This window comes from Cyrtonyx montezumae, unplaced genomic scaffold (assembly GCF_038088225.1).
Source record: "Cyrtonyx montezumae isolate F1298 unplaced genomic scaffold, pur_monq_1.0 scaffold_10, whole genome shotgun sequence".
NCBI lineage: Eukaryota > Metazoa > Chordata > Aves > Galliformes > Odontophoridae > Cyrtonyx > Cyrtonyx montezumae.
Window position 1 is genome coordinate 22,093,389 of NW_027071826.1, and position 21,642 is coordinate 22,115,030.

Sequence of the window (21,642 nt, forward strand, 5' to 3'; positions counted from 1 at the left end):
AATACAACATACATGACATAAAGAGAACACACAATGAGATGCACAGCTGCTGTCTAGCCCTAGTAGTAGATAGTACGCTGACGACTATTTTGTACAAGTGAATAACAAGCATTTTGCTGTTTCTTCTGAGAGGCTGGTACTGGATACCTCCATCTTCATTCAAGACTTTCAGGACTAGTTTTCCAAACAGATTCAGTCAGAATCCTAACATTTTGATTGTGAAGAGAACCTCAAACAGTAAGACTGCATGCAAAAAAATACTTGCAGACTGAAGAACAGCTTTGTCTCAAAACTACAGGAGATGAAGAAGAAACTCACAGTATGGGTGATGTTCACACTTGTCTTGAATACAACGATCAGATTTTTCAGACAAAGAGTGAAAGCTATTAACAAAACCTCTGAGGTATGAAATTATGATTAGAACATGATTTGGAAGGAAAACCTAACTGATGATTTGTCACCATCAAATGAGATTACTGGGAGCACAGTGATTATAGCCATTCCTCAAACATAGATCTCTACACTGCCTTTGAGTTTTATCTGAACTTTGGGAGTGCTGACCATAACAGAAGGTCAACAGTAATTACAGTAGAACTATGTTTAATATATTTAGATTTCTATGTTTATAACAGATAATTTATTAATTAAAGGTACTGTTAGAACTCTCCCCTCACAGAAGACAACATCAAAACTTTGTGTTATCAAAGACTTAAAAAATTATATTCAGAAGCTTTACTATTGCTGCATTTTGCATTATCCTGCATCAGTACAATACAAAAATGGAGTATACTGTACTAGCAAGCAACTTATGAAAATAAATTTTGTATTTCTGATAATTTTAGAATGGATAAAAAGTTGCCTTTTTTTTTGGCTTAATAAAGTTCTTTTTTTGTAGCTAGTTTATTGAGTGGGGAGGGGGGAAAGGGCAAAATCTGATGCTTTTTAAGGGGCCTACAAGCAAGTATCTCTACATACTTCAATTGGGTAATTTAAAGAAGTATTTTTAATAGAAATGTAAACCATAAACCAGAACATGATGTTTTTAAGCTCTGTGTATGGCCACAACACACTCAATAATAAATACTTTAAAAACACTACTTAAGAGAATGGAAATAAAACGTTAACATCAGAAAGCATGAACAAGTTCCCTGACAACAGCATCTCACAGCTACAAGCACTCCACATGCAAAAGAAAACTCCGTCCTTCATTTACAATAGAGGGTAATGGAAGCTAAATTTTTTTCTCAAAGCAACACTGCTTGAAAAATAATTAACAGTGAATAAACAGAACATGGAAAAGAGGGCAAATCCTAGATACACTCCATCTGAAGCACGAAACAGTAAAGCCATACAACAAACAAATCTAGGCATACTTGGTGAATGAGACAAAGACAAATTAAACAATGGCACTGTGAATCTTTCTTTCACAAACAGAATATTCATGGATTTTCTTGCTCCACTTTTCTGCCTGGGCCACAAAAACAATGCAGACCAGAATACTTAAAACTGACTTCAGCAAGTCTGAGGACTTCTAGAAACTAATTAATGCCTTCACAACCAAAAAAAGTCACAATATTCAGGCCAAAGAAAGCAGGGAAAATTCCATGGTGACAGTTTTTGATACCTGTTCATTTTAGAATGACTGAAAGTCTAGAGACAAATTTAAATAAAAATAATTGCCATTAAGTCTTGCATTTCCTTTGTAGACTACCATTCTGCTGAAAATGAGCAACCAGATCAGCACCATTACCATTGCTTTTCCTTACATCCTCTGTTACTGCCGGACATAAATTTCATTACTCACCACCTCTCTTTAAAACTTAAAACACGTCCTGAATAGTAAGGCTAACTGAGGAGGGAACAGCAGTTCTAGGAAGTTAGAATGAAATGAATATTTCATTTCTGAGACTCTAGGAAAAATGAAATCAAGTCAACAAAAAGCAGTTCTATTCATTTACCATGACTCCACGTCCCACAAAATTCTCAAATACTGATGTTGTGGTAGTAGCATAATTAGCACTATATTCTAGGAAGACATCTTTCCTTTCCATTTAACACAAAACTTTATGTCTTTCATGTCAATCTATTTCTGATCCATACTACTTCCTTCTTCCTACGTATTTTTAAATACTTAAAAATCTTATTCTCTTTCCTGAATTCACCTCTTTTACCATTAATCTTATTTAATACTCTATCAGAGCATTAATGTAATTAATTTTTTAAATACTTGCTTCAATTAAAAGGATTAACTTCTCCTTTTTATACTTATTTATAAGGAAGCCTTAAACTTGTTATCTAAAGTTCTCAAGGGCCTTCAGAGACTTTCACAGAAAAAGTACAGTTTACATGCTACCTTGCACTGGGGGTGCAATCTGGAATGCCTCCCACTTGTCTCTATATCTTATGCTTTGGTCTACACCCTGGAGTGCTTTCTGACAGCGTGAAATGGATTCCTTTTTTGATTAAAACAAACTCAAAGATGCACTCCAGGAATGCACCTGGTGCACTCTGACACAAATAGGCATTCAGTTCACAGGACTAGGCTACAGCCAGTCCAAAGTAAAAAACAAAACCAACCTTCACCTCTGCATAAACAAAACCAACCCAATCCAGCAAGAGCCCCCTCCTTGCAGCACACCCAGAAACAAGTTCATGTGGATGGCAGATGGTAGGAACTATTTCCTACTCCAGATTCATTCCTGTTTGTTCAAATCACTTGCTCATAGAGGCATAACTGACATCAACACTTCAACTGTGAACATTCAACAAGTAGTAAGAGAGTAACAATAAGAAGGGAAATGAGCGCAGGTCAGACATCATAGTTCCTAGACTCCACATTAGATATAAATACCAAGCACAGAAATCCTGCGTGTCATCTGTTAGAGAGATTTTTTATGCAAACTCAATTTGAGTGCCCAAAATAACAAAGTGTTTTTGCAGTGAGATTTCTTAGAATGTTGCCTAAGAAGACTTGCTTTTAATGTGAAACATACAGATTAACTCCCAAGAAAATCAGAGCTGTTTTAACTAACAGGTAAGCCACCCAAAATCTAAATTAACACTGAGCACCTAATTTGCATCACAGAAAACTTACTATCAGTACCTCTAAACAGTTATGGTACATATAGAGTTTACTACACACAGTGATTCAGCCTCATCTTCAGAGGGAATACTGTTTGAACTCTGCTTGTGCCACATTGGAAATTTCCTCCACGGATTTTTGCTACTGAAACAGATGATCAATAAGCATATAAAACATTTTTCTCTGTCATCCTGGAGTTTTGACATTAAATATTTAAATTAATTCTAGAAATTGCTTTGGAAGTCTAAGCTGTGTGAACCTAGAGCTTAGCACCATGATAGAAGTGTCAAATAGCAATTAATCAAACAAGCCTGCATGCAAATTTACTGTCATTTTCAGAGGGGCAGGATTTTCTAGGTACTGAAAAAAAAGATGAACGTTCTATTGGAAATTCATTAAAGTTTACAATTAAAGGCACAAGGCTTGATCATGCTCTCAAACATCATTCAGACGTGTATTCTCTGAATTCTGCACAACACACTGTTTGCAGAGGAACAACAGGTGATTTAACAATGCAAACAATCACGTGTCTCAGGGCATCATTCAGCCAAAACCTTCTGCCAGTAAAAAGAGGAAATGTAGTAGCAATTAAAAATTTGCTTTGCAAGTTCAAAAAGACTAACCGTAATCCCTCTCTTCAAGGAAATACTGCATTAACATTTACATATTTACTCATACTTATCATTCACGGGCTAAATGCAGAAGTTACGTATAAGAGCTCTTTAGGGTAATTTCCTCCAGATCCTTCACTTTCCCCTACTGGTGTTCTATCACCTGACCTGCACTTGCAAGCAGCGTTAACTTGAAAACTACACCACCTCATGCTAACAAAGTCTTGCTGAAATCAGGCTGAGGAATAAGCTGCAAGATGCTTGCTTTTATTAGTGAAGTTCTGGCTTCAATGAAGTCAAAGGGAGTTTCATTCACTACTAACAAATACCTGTACAGCTTGTAAGGTCTGCTATATCAGGAAACTGGCATCACACATAGATGCATGATGGCCTCAAATCTTCTCAGTCCAACCTTCTATCATTCTGCCTGAACATCTCATCTCACTTTTCTTAATGCTGAGAACTGTATTTCATACACAACAGTTAAACAAAATAAAAGAGAAGCATGATGAAAGCTTAAATAGGCATTGTTCTCTACACAAATAAAAATTCCCAGTGAAAGACATCGAGAGGATTCTGTTCAGTCAGTTTCCTCTATATTGTGTTCTTGTGGACTAAAACACCTACTTCAGAAGAAAAAGATTACTTCATACATCTTCTGAATGTAGCCAAATATTTAACTGAGCGTTCCCCTGGAAAACATTCATGCTTCAAGCAGCATAAACGTATCTGAGGTAGAGTCAGAGTGTACACATCATCTCAGAACATAAAAAATTACCTTCTTTTTCCAGCTTGGTTTATTTCTAGAAGAATCAAATAGCCAGGTAGGGAAGAAAACATGCAGCAAAAGTAGCATCTTGCCAGACAATTCCCTTTCTCTGCTTTAACCATCCTTCAGGCAAGTGATTTCCCCTTGCCCACTCATCCACTACCTCTCACTGCAAATGAGGCAACAGGAACTTGCCCTTGCATGCCCGAAGCAAATCAGCCACAGGTGTGAAACAGCATGGCCCTTGGATCCTCAAATTACAATAAACAGCCCCTTTAACTTCTCTCTCCTCCTGAAATAAGTCTGTGACCAAAAATCATCAATAACCCACAGCAGCTGTTTCATTCACAAACAACTGTGAATTCATTCTACCTTTTCCTTTTTTTGCATTTGCCAACTATCAGAGACAAAAGGGGAAAGACTGAAGAGCAGTTCAGACACCATGAAACACATTCTTGCAAACAAGAATTCATTCATTATCCCTGTTTGGGAAGTGTCTAAGTGTACCAAAACACAGAAAGTAAAACCAAACTATTTATCTCTCTCCTAAGGTAAGAGTCATGCAACGTTGTAACACTTCACCAATTAAGGATCCATTTTTTTCATTTAAACATGCTTTTGTTGTTTTTACATGTATTACAACTCTTCAGTTTGTCACTTCAGTAAAATGGTTCACTGATGTGTGCTGAGAATACCTTAATGCCCTATGAAACATAAAAAATGAAGTTGTACACCTTATTTGGTACAAATGTAGGGTAATTGCTTGAGGAGGGCATTACAAAAATATAGCAAGAAGCTGACTTATAACAGCAGAGATTTATGAGTCATTAGCTGAAGCTGATAATGATGGGCAGTCATGTGCAGTGCTTCTCATCTTTGTTTTCAATGACGATAAACTCCTGCTTGTTGCCAAACAGCGCCTCAAAATGGAGGAAGGTACTTAAACTTGCTTCAGATGAGCAACTGGGTAAATGCCAATTTTTTTACATGAGCAGTCATAAGCATGTTCCTGCACAGCAGGATGTGATCAAACTGTTCAAAGCTGAAAAACCAGGTCTGCTTGCCAGTTACATTATTGCTTCAAGATCAGGGTATTACAGATGATATTTTGCCAGCCATTAAATCTATTGAGTTTTTTTGTTTGTTTGTTTGTTTCTGTTAAACAGACGACTCTACATCTTTAATATCTAAAATTTTGTTTAGAACTCACTTCCCAATTAAAAATTATCTACAGATGAAAGGAAAAAAAATGCATCATACACACAATACCCTGAACAATAAGCCATCTCTTACTTTGCTTCTTTAAAACCACTTCTTTCAATCTGTACCTTTATTCTCTAAACTATTAGAAAAGGACTGTAATGACTTACTCAAGTCAGCACTCCCAGCTGCAGCAAACTCTGTAATCATATTAACATTCCTGTCTATAAGGTATGATGTGGTTAATAGGTTGTTGCTTGTTTGAGTTATTGCACTGTATTGCCTCCTGCTGGAAACCATTTTCTTTAACTTATATTATGAGGATTATACAATGTGACTGTGGCCTTACATGAGCTTTACTAAATGTCTGTCAGTAATTGTACTGTTCGAGCAAGAAAGTCTCTGTAAGAAAGGCAGAACTATAGTACTGCCAACTGGGCAAGTAAGACTTTTCCTTGAACTGGTTAAGACAAAACTGAACATTGAAGACAAGAAATTTAAGTTTTATTTCTCCTGACAGTTAGTATCTTTCTCCATTTTCTTTTCAGAGGATCAGTCATAAAACAGACACAAGCTCCCAGTACAACACAATATGTGTTCACTAACAAATATATCTTAGCAAATAAAACCAAACAGTTGAGTGTGTTTTTTTAAGGAGGTTGGTACAAGAGAAGATGGATGTCAATGTTTAGCCATGCTTCAGTTGTTTGTTTTTTATTCACTTGAAAATACATACTAAAAGTAGTATCAAATATTTGAGTTTATACCATTTTATTTGTTTTCACACACACAAAAAGTAGTTTGCATATTTGCTCAGCAATCTAGTGAATGATCTAAGATTACATACACATGTGCAGCTCAATACAGTGATAACAGTGCTTCTATCTGCTTCCTAATGAGAAGTAACATTCAAATTTAAAATCTCGAAAAAGATGCACTGGCACTTTGGAATAAAGATTCAAAGAATTTTTTCATGCATTTTCTAAGACTGTGGTAGTTTTGTTTTTTTTTTAAGAATAAAAAAATAATTCAAGTGAAATTTAAACAGAAGAATGACAACCCGCTAACCATTGCCAAGAATTTGTGCAGCCACAGTCCAGTAAAACGCACCTTCATAATATAACTACCAGAAAGGCATTGCAAAACTCCTAGCTTTTGCTAAGCCACTGATAGATGAGTTGACAGCAGCATGCATGTATTTGGTCAAAGGAAATGCACAGTTTAAAGACTGCTCATTCTCTAGGAACTTACTGGAAATCAAAGCAACATGATTGAGTGGGAAACATTTTGTGTTCTCTCACTGAGAAAAGTCAGAAATCTTGCATGAAAAACTACAGCAGCTACTTATGGTGTTCAACTGTTAGCTGTCACAGTATTGTGAATAATTCCATTATGAGGGATAATAGTTGTGGCATCATTAAACTTCTGTCCCAACATTTCTTCTAAGAAAGGTAGTCCTCTCTTTTATGGAACTGGCTATGAGTGTCACCCAAATGACATTGCAGTCTCCAGTACTGCTCAAGAACAAGCAGAAACAGAGCAACACAGCCTTCACATAGAGTGTCAGGAAGTATTCAGCTTTCTCCACTGCCCAGTGACCTCTTGAATTTAAAAATGCTTTTTCCAGAAGAAAGCATGCTAATGGCTTACTCTATCCCTGCTTTGCCTCAGTCTGTTCTCATCAATTCCCCCTTAAATTTGATGTCATTTTCACTGAAAAGAAGAAGATTTTAACTTGGCGATGTTATGAACACCTGAGGCGACCTCAGATCTAACTTCTAATAATTTGCATTTGTTATGCTAAGCATATACATCCCCTGAATTATGCCTAGTCCCTTTGCGGTCTAATGTAGGAATCCCTCTCCTATTGTTCTCGCTGTTAGCACTGTAATAACTACTGCTATTGCAATGTTAACAAAAGACTACTAATAATTCAAGTACTGTATGAATTCCCAAGGAATCATCAAGTAAGAAATGCAAGTTGAAATGATAGCTCCAATTCCAAGGATCTATTTTCCAGGTTTGATAGCTACAGTCATAAAAGAATCACATATATGGAAGCACAACACACTAGTAATAAAGTGTTATTAACAATAACTAATTTTAAAAAATGGTATTATAACCTGCAAACACTCTCACAGTATTACAGCTCAGTACCAAATACTGAATATTTTGGGGAGTGTGTGTATTGCTTTATTCATTTATTTATTTTTTCAGCTACATGGCATATGTAACATTACCTGTGCTTTTTACTGTCAAGCCTGAAGACTGCTTCTCTAGCTGTGGCAATTAACTCATTATTATATAAAATAAAGAACTCTATTAATTTCCATGTTGATAACTTGGAAGAAAGGCTTGTATAAATGTCTGTATAATATTCCTTGAACAGGTAGCTCAAACAACAACACAGTTAAAATGTATAACACCCTACAATGACATTCTTCTGATACCCTTCATAAAATATTTAAAGTCCAAGTGTGCTTGAAGCTTCACTTCAACACAGAAGCAAAATCTGGCAAAAAAAATTAAAAGTATCTAAAGATCCTTCTCTTGTGCTAAAAGCTTTTCTCTTATAAGCTGCCCACTTTCCAAATGCCCTGTGCAAAGAAGAAATCCAATCATAATTAAAAAATAAAGAGCATAAATTTTTGGCAGAACGGTCGTATGTGCCCCAGTAGCTATGCTGCTCATCATTACTATAAAAGCAAAACAAAGCACAGTGAAAAAGTGAACTTCCAATATTAATAGCATCCAAAATAAACATCCTTCACAGTGAACACAGGATACAGACAAAAAATATTTTAGGCACCAAGCAGATGAGTCTTTCGAGGTTGCAGTAGGATAGAATGCAAAGACAATTGGAAAAAAGGATAAAAAAAACTGAGAATTACAGAGTGTGTAGAGGAGTATCTTTTACAGAATGACATGACAATACAAAACAAATTCAACCATCATTAACCATCATCTGCTAGAATTAAATAATTACTTAGATGTGCATTCAGTGGACATTGACATTTTCAGTACTGGAACAAGACATCGATGAAATTTTTTGCTCTGAATGAAAGTGCTAGGATGGACGTTTGTCCAGTCTAAAATTCTGTGAGATGCAGCCCCCTACTTAGTATTTTTCTTTCTATGGACTTATTGAGTTAAATCTAGGTTAAAAAAGAGACAAGAAAGAAAGCTGTGGAAAAAAAAAAGCAACCCAAACATAACAACTCTTCTATAAGATAGGAGAAATAGTGAGACTTTCTTCAGGGTGAAGAGAATGAAGATAATATTCTTCTGTGAAGATAGGGAAGCAAAGAGAATGACTGATCTGAGCAGAAGAGAATACATCAGATTGTTTTAAGCTATGTAGCAGAAGTGATAAATGTTGAGAGTCGAGGACCACATGCCCATTTTCAGCTCCTGAATGTAAAGCAACTAAGGGAAGAATTGCTTGGTTTGTGACACGCGGCAGTCTTATCTTCCCTAAAGGCACATTTCTGTCACTTATAACTCTTTACAAAGCCTTGAGTCCCAATCACAAACTGCTTTATACTTCTACAGAATACTGGAAAATTAAGAACTCAGCGCATATTTAGATTACTCACTATAATGAATGCTATATTTATTTTTAAACAGTCACCTAATGACCAGGTAGAAAGCATACACAATCTTTACTGTGAAATAGATTGACGTCATTCCAATGAGCACTACTGCCTTGAAGGAACTGTTTCTTATTAATCAGCCATTTACTATAAGGGCAGTTATTGAGATTTTCAGCAGAAGGAAGTTAAAAAAGTAAATTTATTCCCCAAAAGTAAAAAATAAAAAAAAAAAAAGAAAGGTATTGAGTGATTACATATACTTGTAGAAACTTACTTGAGACAAAGCAGCATCCCGTTGTTCTATCACTGCATTCATTTCCTCAGCTATTATTTTCTTTTTACGTTCTTTGGTCCTGTGTATTCGATTCAGAATTATAGCTCCATTCTTCAGTATATCTATCCCTGTGTCTGCATTGTTTATTCTGTTCAGTAATTCCTGTAATGTCTACCAACAGCATTATATGTTAGTCAGACATGAAGTTTTAATATATTTTATTTAATATAGGGTTTTAATTAATAGGCACATGTGAATTGTAAATTGACTGAGTGAAGTTATTGAATTTTCATATTGCAGAAAAGATGTACATTATTAGTGTGTCAATTCTTCTTTTTCCCACATCTTAGCTCTTGAAACCCACTCAATTGAACTTAAGCCTCTAAGATATAAGACTGACATCAAGAAATCTCCTCAGAGAATGGCTTACCATGTCATTTTCTTCAGGGTTAATATTTTCTAGCCTAGAAAAAAGGGACACAGAAAGCCTGATCAGTAGCATTTCCTTAGTGCAGCAAAATGAGTTCGCTTTTTAAATCTTTAGAACCTCAAGTAATTTCATTCTCCCAGTCTTTAGAGTCAACCATGACACTGAACATATTAAAGTGCCACCTGCTCGACTCCATCTTTCAATAATGCTCCATATCTTCAGCACTGACTTCAGACTGTTAAGTTATTAATGTTTACTGCTATATATGACTACAAGGATCAATTGTTCATATGTGCTTAGATGAAGAAAGTTCCCCAGTGATAGAAATGACTGATGCTCTTATTTTATTTATTTCTGGACTTACAACTTTTACCCAGCATTGGATTTTCATTGTTTTTAGTGCACCATAAATGAAACGGGACATAACTTTTATAAAGATTGTTTGTTTTGAGGTTTGGGTTTTTTGTTTTTGTTTTTGTTTTTTTTCATTTTTATGTAATTATTTTCCTACCTCTCTTCCAAATGGAGGAAATGGACAAGCTGAAGTTTCCTTGAAAATGTTTTGCTTTTGTATCTTGCACAAAACAGCAAGTTAAGACAACTTCCTGCAAGGTCCTTATTTAATCACATAATAATCTGCCTCTTCTTTCCCCTATTTCATTTTACAGTACATATTTTAATTCATCAATTATAAAAATGATACAAAGAATTTAGTTTTACACAGACATTGACAGTAGAAAAGCAGGGAGTGATAGTGATCTAACAAATGAGATACTAAATATTTTACTTTACTTAAGCTTAATTATATGGACAGCGTATAATTTACATTTACATGTATTCTAAAATGGAGGAGATCTCTATTCTGGAAAAATGAATATATAACAATTACACCACTCCATTGCTACTTCTTCAATGGTCACTTTTATAAAAAATATTTCTGTCACTTGTATACTATTTAAAAAAGACAGATGTAGTAGGCACTAAACATCTGCTATACAGTAACTCACTTCTTCAGTGCTGTGACAGATGCTGCTGTAAGGCCAAGACTTTATCCAACAAACATCATAGAGCACTTGACAGAACATTAGCATCTTTTACCTTAAAGAATTAGTTTTACACCTAATGCACAGTAAATCAACCACACAAAAATTAATTGCTTTAATAAAAAAGAAACAGTTCAGAATGTACTACTGTGTACAGCAGCTAGTATGTTTTATACTGATGTATAATAATAAGTATGATTATAAGTATGATGTATAATAATAAGTATGATTACTTCAGCACATACTGTCAGCATCAAACAAAACAAAACAACAACAACAAGTAAAATTTTTGCTGGGTTAGAGATATATTCATAAAATAATATAAACCATAAAATCAGAACTGGCTCCTTCAGTTGGCTTTTTGTAGAGTTCCTACTTTTGATTTTATATTGCTGCAAGTTTCATTTCGTGAGAGAGTTAAAAAAGGATCTTAAGCTAGTTTGTATTCAAGATGACAGGAACAGTATTTGCCAAAGTAAATTGGCAGGACTGACCTGGCTTCTCTAGAGGACTTCTATCCTGCTAAAAGTATGGGTCAACAAATCACCCAGCCAACCATCAGGCTGGGCAAGCAGGACACCTTAGACTGGATATAGGGGGTGGGAAAAAGAATATGAACTTCTACCATAAGTGTAACTTCTCGGCATACTACTGTCACAGATGATGTGTCCTTCAAAGGTAACAGTATTTTTTAAAAAGCAGCATCCAGAGCTGAGTGTTTGCCTTGATGTTTCTCTTGATTTTAAACATCAGTAATCAAGGGTTCCTTCTCTCCCCATTTCTGCACACATTACACTAACACGTACCTTAGGGCTAACAGATCTGAAAGAATTTCAGTTGCTACAGTTAAATGACAATAGAATTGCTATAGCACAAAATTTAAAGTGAGCATTAAAGCATTTGGCAGCCTGTTCAGCATTGCCCTCCTGTAGAAATCTCTCAGTGGAACAACTCCAAAGCAGATGGAGGGAGTGACTTGTGGTTTAAAATTTGATTCTTGTGGCACAAGTAGCCTAAACATGTTAGCAAAAATACTCTATGGGCTTCATCTCTCCGTCAGATAGCTTGGTATTTTAAACAACTGCATCAGAAAGAATGTACGAAGGGTGGTAGTTGGAAAAAAGATATTCTGGAAATAAATCACCCAAATTAAACAAAATAAACTAAGTTTCTAGTGGCTCATCATCATTGCTTCTTCCAAAGGATTAGTGGCAAGGGGAATGATCCCCAAAATTTCCATTCAGACACAGTACTAAACTGTTTAGAATTACGAGGCTGAGCAAAGTTATTTCCTTGTGTGGTTAACTACTAAGGAAGCATGTAAGAATGAGACTTATTGAAGCTAAATAGTGAGGTAATATTTACTGGTAAATTAGGGGTGAAGTCTCAGAATCACTCTAGTTTTATGAATATTGTAGAGTATCTGAACCTTAAGCACTTCAGTTCAACTCTTTTCAGCACAACGCTAGCTTTCTCCTCTCATTGCAACATGCTGCAAGTCCAGGTAGAAGTAAAGTACGTCTTGTCACCTCAGGTAAGCATTGCTACAGTTAGTAAAGACCAGCTGCCGTGCTTGAGCCAGGCTGGTGGTCCAGCAAGAATCTTGGCTCCACTCAACTGTTTCCTACTTCCAAGGTATACAGCTGCATGAATAAGCATCCTCTAAGTGCAGTGCATGTGGACTTCTTGATTCTGTAATCCCCAAAGGCTTCAAAAAAAAAAAAAAAAGAAGAGTGAAAACCTCCTTTCCCCCAGGCCAAACCAGCAACTACAATAAGCAATGTTTCTCTTTATTATAGTATTGTTCTTTTACGAAGAAACATCACATTATTGAGAGGATGCTGTTTCAGAGCTGGCTGGCAAGGGACAAGGAAGGGTTATGGTCAGCTTGCTGACCGGTTGTGGAAATGGTTGCAGTCAGCATGAACTGAGGTAGTACTATATGTAAATTGGTGGAACAGGGCAAGGAACCATTATGCATACTATCTGATACAGTTTATAACATTACTATCAAAACTGCAGTTTGACTTAATGGGTAAAATGATCAGGAAAGAGGCAAACGTTAAGAAAGAGATGCAGAGAACGTGGTTACTACAAGCCGTTATTCAGCATAATAATTTTTTCTCCCTCAATCCTCCTTTCTTGTTTGCCCTTGTTTCTCCCTCTTGCATATCTTTGCCTTTCACATTTTCATCTAGCTACTACTATTTTAATTTTGCTCTGCAGACTTTGGCTTATAGAAGAAATGAAAAAGAAGTGGAATTAAAAGACAGAGAAGGAAAGTAAGAAGAAATAGATAAGCTATATTAGTGTAATTACAGAACTGTAATAAAAAAAGGAGAATGAAAATTTGAAAAATTTGGTTTGGAAAACAAGCAAAACAGATTCCATGGGGAATTTAAAGATTAAAGTTCATTTCAGCCTACACTGAACATAGAGCAAGTATTGTGGTGAGAGGATCTCACAGAACTGACAAATATTCACAAGGATACATGTAGATAAGTTAATGTGCACGAAGTTCCACAAACATTTATGCACATTTTCCATGAGAGGTACTAACTTGCTCTCAGTTACTCTTTTTCTTATTTATGATTTTCCACTTCTGGCAAGGAAAGTTCTCAGCCAGTCTAGAATATTGAAGGTTACCACTGAATGGTTACCGAGGTGATTGGAGGAGGGTTACACAAAGAAGCAAGCTGTAGCTTCAAGGCTACCTATATCCCAAAGTCAGAAAAGAAGCTGTTTGTGATTTTCCTCTCCTCTCTTAAAAGTTTTAATTATCAATAGATTGACTATTTCTGTTGGGTTAGCATGGTATACATAAATTTCTAGAAAGTATTAAGTATACCTTTCATTCGTTAAAACTGCTCCTACACTAAGGATATGGAGGAAAACATATTTTTACTAAATCATCCACATAATCAGTGAAAATTTTGCTGCAGGAAAATTCTCCTGGGCTTAAAGGTTTGATTGATTTCCTATACCTTGCAACTTCTGACTGACATTCTTGTACTTCATGTCAAAAGATCCTCGTAAAATGTCACATTCCTCTTATTTATCTCTGAATAAATCAATAACTAAGCTCTTGATTATATTTTTAATTTTTGTAATCAAAACTGTTCACCTTGCACTTAGTATCTAGAGAAAAGCATGGTCTCATAAGATGGCTAAAAATTTAACCAACAGCACAAAGGCCTGATATTTTGTCATAGAGAAGATTATGGTAACATTTTCTGTGCAACTGCTGTCAAACAATTTATGACCATTACAGATCCACACAGCAATCCTTCTGCACAGAGCAGGAAGTACAGACTTACTCTTTGAGTGACTCTTCTAAACGCTGGACTCGTAGAAATGCTTCATCTCTCTCTTCGTTGGCTAACCTAAGCCTTGCCATGACAGCCTTGTCACGTTCTCGTTGAGCAGAATAAACTTCTTCCACCAGAGCTGCAAAAGTAACCAGTATGTTTAAAGAACAGTTTGGCAGGGAAATATACCATTACGTACACTTATATAGGCCATTGCCAGCATCTCCAGAAATCAACATTTTTCCATTAACCTTAGAATCCTCTGGTCTGCATTATTCTTCAGACAGAACACTAAATATCTATTGACTGCTGATATGAATACTTTCAAGAATGAAACAAAGCTATGGGTTTTCAAATGCACCCTTGAAACAGGGCAAGGAATTGATTCGCTTTGCATTCTGAATACTTGCTTCATGGAAAAATAATTTTTAAATCTCCAAAGCATATGAGATACCTGTAGGTTTCCTCTATAGAGTTAAGAGTAATGACCGATTGGAAGTACTTCTATCACAAACTTCTATCACTACTTCGTATCACAATGACACACTGACATTAATACTAGAAATTTTAATATTTTCACAGCATGTCTATCTCTGGTATCACAAAAATGGCACAGCTGGCATGTCTCCTTCCCTGCCAAGCCTTTGCTTTATTGTGTAATATACTGTTATATTATCTGTTACTGCATACATGGACCTTGGAGCATTAGGTACCAATAAACTAAGATTTACTGTCTATCCTTGGGAGCAAACTAACACCTTCTAGTTATTCCTCATCCCTAGCTTATGCTTTCTTCCTGCCTCTCCCCTGTCAATACCACTAACACCATCCCTGGCACACTGCCAGAATCCTTACCCCCACCCTGCCTCTACTAAAATCTTTATTCATACTTTCATCATTTCCCTCTGCAATACTGCAAATCTCCTCACAGCCATCATAAAACCCTGCAGCTTGAATGTCTAGGGACTTATAGAACTTATACTTAGAACCAAAGAAAGACTGCTGTCACCCCAAGACAGAGGACTATATCCTCCCTGATTGTCACAGGCACCTCCAGAAAAAACTAAAAGTGAGGTCTGCAGGTCCCAGAATAATCAATACTCCTCTTCTGGTGTGTCAAACTTCTGTTTAGACACACCATACAAGAGTCTCTTTAATATTTTGGCAATGTTTACTACTGATCTCAAGACTATTCTGTATAAGGGCACTGCTGCTGGACCTCCTTACTTCTGTCAGAACTCTCAGCTCCACTCTGAAATCATTATGTGAAGACTGAAGAGAAAGCCTTCCTCTTCTTGTGGATCTTTTATGCCTCCATTCTTACATCAGTCAACATTAACTCTGTTGCCCTTATAATTACTTTTCTGTACTCTTTGTTTTTGTACATTATTGCACAAAACCTTCACAGTGGAGTATAAAACACTAAAAGAAAGTATAAGAAAACAGAAGTTTTCAGTAGCAGCAAAAACTGGCACAAAATATTTACACGTAATCAATACTAAGGAAAAAAAAACAACAAAACAAGTGAAGTATAGTGCTTGAGAAGATTAACTGAAAAAGAATGCTGGGAGACCTTTAAATTAGGAAGATGATCACAGTAAGAGAGAAGTGTGTTAGCAGAGGAGTAAAGAAGCACTTTTGCATCTCAAGCAAAAGGGGAAAAGGTTGCACAGTAACAGCAGACTGAACAAAAGATAAAGAAATGCAAAATGTTACTTCTGGGGGTGCAGTCCTATCACAGAAATCCACAGAAGTTTATGAAGGTGCACCCTCACTCCTCCAGCCCCAAAAGAAATCAGCATCAGTACTCTGAATCTTGATATGTACACAAAATTTATGAAACATTGATCTAATTTTCTCCCATTTGAGTATTTTCTTCTTCCACATGAAAAGTATTATTTTTAGAAGATTTATTTGCCATTCACAACAAGAAAGCTTTCCTTGATGTGGAATGAAAAAACAGGCATGAATAAAGCAGCTGCAAAACTGCATGCACACAGTTTAGTAGTCAGGAACAAATCTTTAGCATTTGCAGGAGTCCAATGCCTGCAAAGGTAGGCTCAGCAAGTACAAACGAACTTTATGGGGCAGACTATGCATTTCATATCATCAGACTTCTGCTTAGCTTCCTGAGATCTGTGCTAGTAGGGAAACTAGTGCTTCATCTCTGAGGCACACTTCAGTGCAATCCTTATGTTCTGGCTGGACCTGGAACATACAAGTAGTTTTATTGTCCATGGTAATTATTACCTATCTGTACCTTAAGATATTTGCTTACTGTAGTTTTTCTAGTAAATTATGTCATTTTATCTAGTATTTTGCCACAGGCAACTCTTTCCATAAAGCTGCAACTGAAAATGTTGTACAATTTTCAGCACGAAAATAATTGCTGGAATGAGTACAAAGCTGTCTAAAATAACTGCAGATTTGGCACTTATTCTGGGCTTAATTAATTATGTTTCTTTAATTGTTAGAAATTATTTATTTATCTATTTATTTATTTTTGTGTGCACCCCTTCTTCTATCACACCTTATTCCTCAGTTATGTCAGCATGGAAAACTCATTTGCTGAATGGTAAAATGAATGTTGAGCATGTGAGTACACTTAACAGGACTGCATTTTGACATATCAAATTCCCTCTCTGAGAAATAGTAACCAGTGGTAATAATGACTACACAGGCTTTTAAAGGCTGTATTATTGCTTATTTGTCTTGAAACCAGTGTCATGTGTGTATAGCAGTATTTTATGTACAGTTAAATGAAAACATTCACAGAGATTTTTCAAGTGACGTAAGCATCCTGCTTATCTCAAATCTTACCATTCCTGAAAACAACGAAGAGGCAGATTGCCTTGAACAGTGAACTCTTCTCCCACCCAAAGGTTCATCATTACAAAATACCATCTTTTAGCTATTGGCTATGTAAGAGTGACTTAAGTTTCACAATTTTTTTTTTTTTGTTTTTTTTTAAAGATACTCTTAACTGTCATTTTAATACCATGTAACAATACTGACACTGATCAATGGAAATAACAAAAAATACTCAGAAATAGTTAAGTTTTCATCAAACTCATTTCAATGGGCTACAGCACCTCATATTCCTTCAACAGCCACAGCTTCTGTGAATTTAGGTTAGACTCTTTGTTATACAGTGCCAACACATTTCTTACTGTAATTAACATTATAAAAATTCCTTTTTAAAAGTATCGTATGCAATATTGTAACGGCTACATAATTTCAGGTCATCAGAAGTATGCAGCTGTTTAACAGTGTTCAGCATTCAGACTGAACTAATGGACGAGTCACCAGTAGAAGTTGGGTTTGATTCCTGAAAGCTGATTACCAGAGATGGACTTCCAAGCAGAATGTTATGCCTTCTACTGCAACTTAAGTACTTAAAAACAAAAAGAAACAGTATCAGAACATTAACCCTAGGTTAAAGTATTATGTGGACTACTTGGAAAATTGGGCATAGAGCATGGAGTGTGGGATAAGGAATACTCCTGTGCATTTCCAAAGATTCAGAATTACATTAGTTTTTACGACTGAGGAAACTGATGGCACAGTGCTGCACTTTCCTCATGGACACAACTCATCCAAATCATGAGCTTTACAAGCTTCTTCAAATAAGACACTAAAATGCATACACCTCTGGGTTTCACTATAGCAATAAAACAAAACATTTGATGAAATATTTCAGAAAGCGCGTGACATGTAAGGTCACATAATGGCAAGTGTATGAAGGAGACTTAAAAATCCTCCATAATAAAACCAGCAAAAATCATCCAGATTATTATCCAGCATCTTCTTAAAAATGCCAGGCTAAAGGCAATTGAAAGTAACAAGGTAGGTTCATAAGTCCCACTTAAGGTATGGTATAACCAGCAAACCAACAGCCCCATACTGGCATACAGACTCGATTCCTGATCCAGCTACTTAGACACCCACTGCTCTGGTTGGCACCATGAGGTTTTTCTTGGACTGCTTCCAATGGCACACCAACCGACCCTATCCTGTTTATCTTGAGGCCTGACCAAAAAGAAACACAAATTCCAATAGTACTCATGTTTCAAGCATGAAAATGACATACAAATTGAAGCATGAATGTGGCAAATATTAAGCTAAAATGAATTGTGTCATTTTCAAATTCATATACGTATGATAATCAAGAGTCAAAATGTTCAGTTACAACAGTGATAAATTAAGAAAAAAGATTATTTTTCATTGCTTGCAAAATATACAAGTATGACAGTTCTATTTAGTTGTATAAACTTTATTTGCTTTGGAATAATTTAATAACATCATTCTCCTTGTAACTAAAATCCATGCATACTCTAAAAGAGCTCTTTATTTCAAAAGAATCATTATGTTAAACTCATCAATTCTAAAACATTTTTAGATTTTAGTAAAGAAAACAATTGTAAACAGAGAGCTTTTGTAAGGTAGATAGCTATTACAAAGTTCACTTAGAAAATCAATATAGCATTTTAGCTGGAATTTGCTCATTAAACACCCACAGCTCTAATGCAAATTATGATGGAATGAATAAAGCAAATACATATGCTTCTTTCTTTTTATTAAATGTAAAATCTACTGTTAATTGCATCTGGTATGTCATATAAACTTTTCTCCTTAACTATTAAATGGAAGCTTTTACAAAAGTCATTAGAGATTCTCTTTCTTTGACTTGTATAAATTTCAATATTTGTTCAGTAAAGGTTCACAGCAGTTAAATTACATTAACAAATATTATTAGCTACTATGTAAGCCAACTAAGTAAAATACTTATATTGCAGGTAAAACAAATCAATGGGTGTTTACAATAATATTTGGATATGTCCATTTTTAAACAAGCTTATCAAATATCATGTAATTCTTAGTCAAATGAGAGAGACTCAAAGTAGATATTTTCTTCCCAAATAGTCAAATTTGTTTAGTAAGCTAATTGTTTTCTAATATGGGCAAAAGTAAATATGAAGAAGATGAACCATACAGAGTATGAGTTTATTGAGTCAAAGCAGTGTACATATTTTCTTAGATGAACCTGATTCTTTGGCAAACCTGTCTTCTAGGCTTTTTGAGCTACCTTTAAAATACAGCACTAGTGAGAAGGCATGTTGGAAATCATTCTAGTTTAAATAGTGGTTCATGATTTTCCAAACAACAAAACTCTGGGTGAAGAGAGGGAAGATCAGTTCCTGGGAAAAAACTGCTGATTTCCTAGAGGTCAACTATGTAAATAATAAAAAATTAATTAAAAAAAAAGAAAGAAACGAAAGAATAGGAAAGGCAAGAAACCAGAACTTGTTAGGATTTAAAATATCTACATCAGTAGAAATCATTTCAGAGTTCTCGTACATAATTTTAAAAGCAAGAATACAGACAAGACATTACGAGAAAAAAATCTGAGCATTATCCATTGCACCAAATCAGGATACATTAAATATTATAATAACACAACAATTGACTTCAAAGGTAAATAAAGCTTACAGAAGTAATGATATTTTGGACTTTGCAAAGTATTCAACAGTACCTGATGTTATACAATAATTATTTTTGCTTTGGATTACATGAAAACGAAATGATCCACGAAATACTACAACTAAAACTCTGCTAACTAACACTACTTTTAACGATTGGCTACTTCCAAGAAAAATACATAACGAGCAAGTTTTTCTGTTAATAATAATATATTACAGAATATCAAAATTCTGCATTTTAAGATTTAGCATGCATAGTCAGTGACAACTGAAAAATAAGTGAATGGGGATTTTCTTTAGCACAGATTCTGGTACAATCAAGGTAATTGACCTAATTAGTTCCACCATTACAGAAACAAGAAATACCTATAGGATTATACATTTTTATTAAAAATGAACAAGACATCTTAAATATTCAAGAATTTATGGAAATAATCATAAGGAATTTTGCCAAACTTTATACTGTATGATCCAAATTCTGTCTCGTACAGACATCCATCTAAGATGCGAGTGAAGGCTGAATTCACAAGAAAAATGAAGCAAAAAATATTTTGTTTTCTACCATTTGAGGATGTATATAGTTCTACAGAAAAAGTAGAAACATGAAACAATTTGCTTGGCCAAATAATACCTTGAATTCAAAATTTCTGTAATAAGCTACCTGTTTATCCTTCTCTGTTGTTCCTATGCAAGAATTGTCAGTTGAAATTTATTGTGCAGAGACTTTTAAATGAAGCTTTTTAGGGATTTTTGTTGCTGTGCTTTCATTGTGCAAGAGCAGCTAGATGATGCGAGGAATTAGGGAAGTAAACTAGGACAAAATGGAGTACAAAAAATACCCGCCTTTTCCTTTTTATCATCCATTTCTAACCTATATTACCTGCTCTCTGTCTACCTCATCACAGAAGGACATGGAAATATCCTTGCCATTGCTAGATGGCAATATTATTACATTTTATTTAACCATATAGATATATGCTTGATCATCTTAAGAAAATATAAATATATGCATTTGCTATTCAGTTGGTTTAGAAATTAAAATCCTCTTAGACTTTTTTCTACTAGGTTTAATGACTGTCCTCACAATTCTTAAATAAGAAGTCATTCTTATCATTGGCAAATAAACTGAAAAATAGATTTACTGCATTGCTATGAAAGCCTTTAAATGTGTCACTAATCGGTCTGTGTATACATGTTGCAAAATGCAGATAATCCCCAGAAACGTTCAAAGCTTAAGGCCCTGATGTTGGTCTCGTTCAGGTTAATGGCAAACTACCACGAGCTCTGGGGCTGACTGCTGACTTAAAAGCAGTGCTGAAACATCCTATTATGAAACAGACAAGTTGCTAGCTGTTGTTTTTTGACAACCACAATTCATTTACACTCAGTTATAACCTATAACTGAAAAAATAAAAGCAAAATAGTGATAAGATGATCACAGGGAAACTGCATATGAGTTTTCACCGGGCTATACCAGGAATTATAGACTACAAGTAGTTTACACCTAAATGTGACTTTATAGATAAAGCAATCTGAGCAAACACTGATAGAACGCACTGACTTCTTTATTGCTTTGTGTTTGTTGTATGTATTTAGTGCACAGCATTCATCTGCTCCTACATTTCCAGTGTTATAAACACAGTGTTCTTAATAAAAGACTAAAGTTGCTTAGTGGAAGCTCTGTATAGAATTTTCTTTGTGTACTCAGATACTAGTTAAAATAAAATAAAATAAAAAAAGAATAGGAGAGAGTATTATGAACAGACCCCTAGGCAGTTCTCGTGAAAGCCAATCCTTGTACAATACTTAAGCCTCTGCTTCTAGTACACTAAACACAGCTGACTTCAAAACT

The 21,642-nt window shown here is 35.3% G+C and overlaps 1 protein-coding gene across 5 annotated transcripts in view; it reads right to left on the reverse strand.

The window, feature by feature from the left end:
- The window catches only part of MIPOL1 (mirror-image polydactyly 1), a 172,934-nt gene that overhangs the window by 101,371 nt on the left and 49,921 nt on the right, over positions 1-21,642 (reverse strand). For all 5 annotated transcript variants that reach the window (XM_065753227.1, XM_065753195.1, XM_065753212.1 and 2 more), the window contains exons 6-8: positions 14,320-14,449; positions 9,960-9,993; positions 9,530-9,700 (exon numbers count right to left, since the gene is read on the reverse strand). In XM_065753227.1, coding sequence (XP_065609299.1) covers positions 9,530-9,700; positions 9,960-9,993; positions 14,320-14,449 — 335 coding nt within the window. The remainder of the gene's footprint in view (positions 1-9,529; positions 9,701-9,959; positions 9,994-14,319; positions 14,450-21,642) is intronic.